Source organism: Rhyacophila brunnea, unplaced genomic scaffold (assembly GCF_057557595.1).
Source record: "Rhyacophila brunnea isolate RB1 unplaced genomic scaffold, BYU_Rbru_1.0 scaffold_4, whole genome shotgun sequence".
NCBI lineage: Eukaryota > Metazoa > Arthropoda > Insecta > Trichoptera > Rhyacophilidae > Rhyacophila > Rhyacophila brunnea.
In genome coordinates, this window is record NW_028233068.1 from 8,689,514 (window position 1) to 8,696,428 (window position 6,915).

General features: G+C 35.1%; 1 protein-coding gene across 1 annotated transcript; it reads right to left on the bottom strand.

The window, feature by feature from the left end:
• LOC147066815 (uncharacterized) lies at nucleotides 1–6,174 on the bottom strand. Its single transcript, XM_085953985.1, has 2 exons — nucleotides 6,066–6,174; nucleotides 1–2,494 (listed from the first exon to the last, which is right to left on the bottom strand). The coding sequence occupies exon 2, from the start codon at nucleotides 2,364–2,366 to the stop codon at nucleotides 165–167; it is 2,202 nt and encodes a 733-aa protein (XP_085810111.1). The 5' UTR covers nucleotides 2,367–2,494; nucleotides 6,066–6,174; the 3' UTR covers nucleotides 1–164.
• Between the last annotated feature and the right edge of the window lie 741 nt (nucleotides 6,175–6,915).

Consider the following 6,915-nt stretch of genomic DNA (forward strand, 5'->3'; position numbering starts at 1 on the left):
ATCTTTATTTTTCAATACCTTTATTCGTAGGTTTTTTAATTTGTGTTTCTACAATATAATATTATGGAAAAATAAATCTCATTTCTTAATTGTTTTGGCGGCAATGTCCGGGCGGTTTTGTCGGGACCCAGTTCTGAGCGGCCATCATTATAAAATTATATTTATTATGCTTGTTCGTCACCATTATACAATCGGCTCTCATTCGTGGACATGAGGGTCGCAATAACCGACGTACCATTAGCCAAATTATCAAAACGTATTGCCATAGCTCCATATTTAGACGAGGTGAACGTACACTTCAGCGACGATCCGTCTTGGGTCCATTTGATGTCGGTGACCTTTCCTCCAGCCATGTCGGAAGCAATATTGAAATACATCTCTGGACTCAGATTGTTGACCGGATCCACTGTCGGGAAGAACGGATGTTTATCGTAGTGGTTGGCAGCAGCCATCGAATTATTAAACCGGGGAGTGCCCGAGTTCGCGGCATCGCAAGCATTACGAAGATTATTGAACGAAGAATTCAACTCGTTCATTCGTTCAGCCTGTAAAAATTCATTGACCACCTGAGTCTTGTAGAAATCTTTAGCTTTAGTTCCAGGTGGCCTCTGCGGATTAGGATTTTCAGCTCGGCGCTTCGCAACTTCGGTTTCCACTTTTCTCACAGCGTACTCTCCTGACGCGCAGAACTCTGTCACATTTGATGCTCCTTGTTTTTCAGCGAATTTTTTCGCCAAATTCATGAGTTGCGGATCACCATTGTGAAATGAGTTCTTGACTACCTGTTCAAGTCTGTCTATTTCGGGTGGCTTCAAATTGCCTAATTTTTTGCCTCCAATGTCGATATCTCCCACATTACTGACATCAAATGATTTTTCAAGATAAGTTACGGCGTCTACTCTATGACGATCGAGTCTGAGCCTGAACTCTTTTTGAATGGGAGCTGCTTGTTTGTTGAACTGCTGTATGGTTATATCATTGTTGTTTAAACGCTTGGAAAGGTCTAGAAGAGCATTTCTACTGCTTTCATTCATTTGAAGGTAAGCTCGTGGGTGTATTGTTAATTCATTATTGACATGCAACTGTCCATCTGTTCTTATTTTGAAATGACTATAAAACTCAGAAATGTTATCAATTTTTTTCATTTCTTTTATAAACTGTGCTTGGCCATGCATTTCTCTAACTTTTCCTTTATCGACAACTTCTTTTGTGCCCTGGAGCAAAGCATCATGGACTTTTTTGTTCCCAGCAGACAAATTTTGTCTCATTTTACTGATTTCATTTTTTTGTACGTCCTTTATTATACTGCTTGCTGTTTTGAAGGATACAACGCTGTGCGAAAAGAAGAAGACGGACGTTGTCAATTGGAGAATATCTAAAGCGCTGACTTCCTTTTTTTGCGACAATTCATAAATTGAATTGACGAGCCCGATTCCTGACATGGAGATAGACGTAATACTGAGGGTTGTACATAGTGCTCTGGTACCACTGGAAACCAAATTTCCAGCTTTCGCTGAACTAGCCAGCAACTTTCCTGCAGCCATAGTTCCAACGGAGACAAGATTTGTTGCAGTCATCAGCCAGCATTGTCTTGCTTCAGAATCTTGTAAACCAATGCTCTGTTCATGTTGCGCTCTATCAACAAGATTCCCCACACTTCTTCCGACTCCATAAACAGCTCCTGGGGCTCCCACAATCGTGCTGCTTAAGACAATAGCAGCACCAATTGGTGCAGTCGGTGGGAATAAAGACATAACCACACCACCAACCATACTCACGCTGGTGACAACATTTGTAATAGTAGAAACTAAGTCCACTTCTTGCAAGACTTTGCCGCGGGAACTTTGATTAATCAATATAAAGCCATTATCTGGAGCGTAATAGGCGTTCATTGGAGCATATAGCCAAGCCTTATTCCACGTATTGTCATCTTTATACTCTGCCCAGTTTTTATAAACACGACCCATATGATCTATCAATACACTTTCTGGAATATTTTCGACATTTACTGTCGAATTACTCATGACTCGTATCAAAGGAACAATGGTTTGAGTCGTTTGGTTCATATAAACAAACACGAAGATGATAGAAATTCGAACATTATTACATGACCGGCAGTGCTTGACACACTTATCCCGAATATCATCAACTAACTCAAGCTCCTCTTTTGTCAAATCCAGCTCATTAGACTCATCCATAATTTTTCCAAATAGTGGAATAGCTATCTTTTGGGTAAGAAATTTTTTGTCACCTGGCCAATCAAAACTGTCCCAGAATCTATCTCCGAGCTGATTCGATATATCGCGTTGCTGCGATTCACATTTTTTCTTCCATTCACTAAAAGTCAGTCGTTGTTTAGATGCCATGATTGTCACAACAACTTTAAACGCCAAAGACTATTACAATACAAGTTATTCGATCTATCGTTTTTCTTGTACAATAATTGTTTCAGATTCTCTTTTAATTTCTCTTGCCCTCACATCGGTTGGTCACTCTGAAAAAGAAACATAATTTAGTAAGATTTATTTGTGATGAAAGCTACTTAGTTAGGTCAAAGATATAAAAATCCCTTGATTATTAATAATTTTAATAAATCTGGCTAAATAGGCATAAAAACAAAGAATACTTTATTTGCTGACAAAAAACGTAAAATTGGAAACCCTGGTTCCGTAGCACTGAATTGGCTTTACAAATAAATTAGGTTGGAACTGTTTATAATATTAAACAGCGAAGAACATGTCCATAATTAATAAGATCAAATAGAAAAAAATATCAACACTCGGTATCAGTATAGTTAGAATGAATGACGTATTGACACTGGTTTTATATCGGAAAAAAGGTATTGATAGTGATACACTGATACCGAAATATAGTCCAATAATAAATGTAATTATAATCTTTTCAGCTTAAGGAGCAAAGTGTGTACTTGTGTTTTCCTTTAAAGTAGGCACAATTATTATTGAACTGTATTTTAAATGCAAACGATAATATTTTATATCTCGCTTATAGTTACTAACATTTTAGAATTTTTTTATTGGTTCGTCTGTTAGATTGCATTTTCAGTTTTAAAAAAATCAACCAGCGTATTTTTCTTTCTTGATAATTATTATTAAAAATCGATTTAACACGTAATTACATTACTCAGGGTCGGATTTACGCTTGATAGGATACTGGGCTACGTCATATTGGGAGGCCCAAAGAACAATTTTTTTTAAGATAAATCTTCATTTTTTCAACATAACCACTCGTCTTGTATTTTTGTTCGCAAAACCATTTATTATTCTACAAACATATATTATTTTCAATATTTTAGACTTTGTTGGCATTGCAGCAAATAAACTTGATCGATTTTGGGTAATGGTTTTGAATACATCATTTTAAAATTTGCTGCAAGTATACTGTGAACAAATCGAATGCTATTAGAATGTTTGGAATAGTACCAAGAATTGGGGTTCTATCTTCTACATAGTAGGTGGTTAGAAAGTTTTGACCTTTTGAAAATTAAATCATAAAATCCACTCATCTACTACCCATATCTGCATTCTGTAGATCCTGAGGATATTTTTTTACACGAACTTTGTGGAATTGGTAGCTTCCTCTGCCTTACCATAAAGTTTATTCATGAAATTTTCAAAATATTTTTTTGATCCAAGTCTCAAGCAATGTGAGCAAATATGTTAAAACCGGCCCTGACATCAATATTAATTTAATTGTCTGATATTTTATTGTTAATTCAATTTAAAACACTAAAATAATTCAAATAAGTTATTCAACCGGCTATAACATCTTTGTGAAATCTATAATAGCCCTTTATATTATTCTTATGACCCAACATTCAGAACCAAGATGGCTGACTGATCACAGCTGATCAGCGTTGTCAACTTTTTTCTAGCCAGATCTCGCATTATTAATAGGCATCTAGCTTGCACAATTCATATCTGTGTATGGCGTTAAATCGAGCGTTTTTCGACACCGTAAACAGATTAAAACTTTTCATAATAAAGCGAGAATTATTATACCTATCAGAGTTGCTTGAAAATCAACATTCTGGTCATATACAAATAAAACATATGTTACAAACATATGAACATATGTTTGTAACACATATTAAATTAAACATATTAAAACATATGAACATATATTACAAATAAAATAAATGCTACATACAATAGTGCTTTTTACCTGCATTCATTTTATGACTTTGTTATTGGTAATTGTAAATACGAATTTTTGTTACAGTTCAGTTATACGGAATACAGCGGCAAACACATTTTGAAAATACCCGATATACTGGATTATTTGTTAGGTTAACCAAACCAAACCTAACCTAACCTAACCCAAACTAACAAATAATCCAGTATATCGGGAATTTTCAAAATGTGTTTGCCGCTGTATTTCGTATAACCGAACAGTACCGATTTTTTTTCGATCTAGAAAAGTGTTAATAATAACATCGAAACAGTGTTAATAATAAATTATGAAATATTTTCTGAAATTCTAGTTTTTTTCGAATTTTGATTTCAATAAAAAATGACCACTGGTATTAATTTCCTGGCAACATCTATATTATAATATATCTTGGTGATTCCTAGAACCTATATCAATTCGACAGAATGCGTTCCGCATATTATGTATACGAAAAGTCGATCAGCGCCTGGTCAATAATAGATTTACGTATTATGCATAGTCCGACGGTCCCTACGTAAACTCGGACATCTACAAAAACGTAATTTTACAGGAGAGCTATTTGAAGTAAAAATAGTTTGTTTTCTACTGAACTTCTATGTTTTAATTACTAGGCACCTGAAATTCAGGGAGTATTATAAATACTATCCACAGTTTATTTACTCATTATTATATTCTTTCTAAATTATATACTTTTGGTAGAACAGTAGTTGTCCGACTTTACGTCGACTTCCAAACATCCGTTAATGAGTCAACTACCACATGTCTCACTTTACGTGGGAAAGAATTCATATCAATTATTAGCAACTTTACTTATTACTATTGAAATCCTCATAATTTTAACTATTTAGAAGAATATTATTATCTTCCTATTAACTATTATTTTTTATTTAAAAAATCTTGAGACTGGTATCATTCAGCGAATAAAACAATAATCACACTACAGTCGAACTCGGTTATTACGATCTCGGACATAGCGAGATCTCGGATGTAATGAGGAAACATTCGTTGACATTTTGGTTTATGATTTTCTCCATACATTTATTCACTGTTTTAACGAGCAACTTATCGAATATACCGAGCTAAAATACTGTTAATGTGTTGATCGTTTAAAAACATTTCGACCCTAAGCAATAAAATCCGATCGGACAGGATGCCGCCGGGGACGGATTACGTTTATTGTACTAGTTAAGTGTCTAAGTACCTACCTAATTGTTGTTTTCGCCGACAATAATGAAAAAGTATCTACGCATATTATGATTGAAAAATCCAAGGTTTGTGAAGTCCGTAGGTACCTACCAGCGTTCATTACAATAAACAACATATTTTGTAGTTTATGAAGGCCATGCTTGTTTCGGGGAATTTTACGATGGTTTTCAGATTTTTTATTTTCCACTTTTTGACTGTTTTTGTTATGTCGAACGAAAACAGTCAAAATAATACACATGCGTTTCTAACGTACTTTGTTTAGGCCACCTGCAGGGAATATATAAAGACAACTGGCTACCTGTACGACGTACATAAAGATAACTGGCATTTATCTGTTTATGTGACCGGAAGCGATTGTCTGGTGTCCGATGTAAATACGGACATATTAACATATCCGTGCTTACGCGGTTCGTTTAATAAAATTACAGTATTTGCCTGTTTTTACGTACATTTTTTTCTGAAATTAAGTGAGATTTTTTTTCTCTTAATTTTATATCAAGGGGGAAGTTATTTTAAGTGTTTTGGCATGAAAAAGTAAACAATGCTTTATTGTTAGATGTCTGAGTTTACGTAGGGACCGTCGAATACAATATAAAGATGATTCACACATTGACCAATTTGATTCACATTATTATAGAATTTATTATTGACAAAAAAACACTTGTACTAACCTGGAAAATTTGACGTGTTAAGTTTTAAATGAGTATCAAAAGGCGATTATGTTTGCCTCGGCTCTTCTAACAATATACTTTGGACGAGCAGCAACAGCCGACAGCGTATAAGCAGAAATAATAATAAATTTTGAAACTAAATTTCGCCGGCCAGTGTTGCCACCTTTTTCTGACTTGATTATTAAGCGCGAACCAAATTGAGGTGCGTTTCATGGTGCATATCGCCTACTGTCACGCTGTCGCGGCGACAAATTTAGTCTACGGTTTCGTCATTTTGCAGAATATTTTGAACCATCGTCATCTCTGTAAATTCACTGAAGAATGACACTGATGAAGAGTGCCTGCTATAATGTATTAGTAGGTACCTAATTTGAATTATTATTAATTATTCATGCTGATTTCAATTAATTTTAACAGTTTCTACCTACGCGTACGTTAAAATATTTCCGGCATTACATCCATAGATAATAATTTTGAACAGAATCCAACCTGCAACCTGCATTCTTATCGAAAATACATAGTGCCAACTGCTAAAAAGAAAAAATCGTGATTTTGACATGACATTCGAAAAGTCAAGGAATATGATAAAAATGGTCAAAACGTCATGCAGGTGTCGATGCAGTGCAGTTCAACTTGAGGTGACCTCATTGTTGTTTTAGTGATTTCGGTAGATTTTGCCAACTGACAATGTTAGTTTAAACGTTCAAAATGTGCTACGGGATGGGAGCATCAGAATCATAACATTTTAAACAGCAAGAAAGATGACATTACATACTTTTTTCCCGTAGCGGCAGCTTACGGTGACGTCACGTGATAGTCCACGACATGCACCTCAATGTGGTTCGCGCTT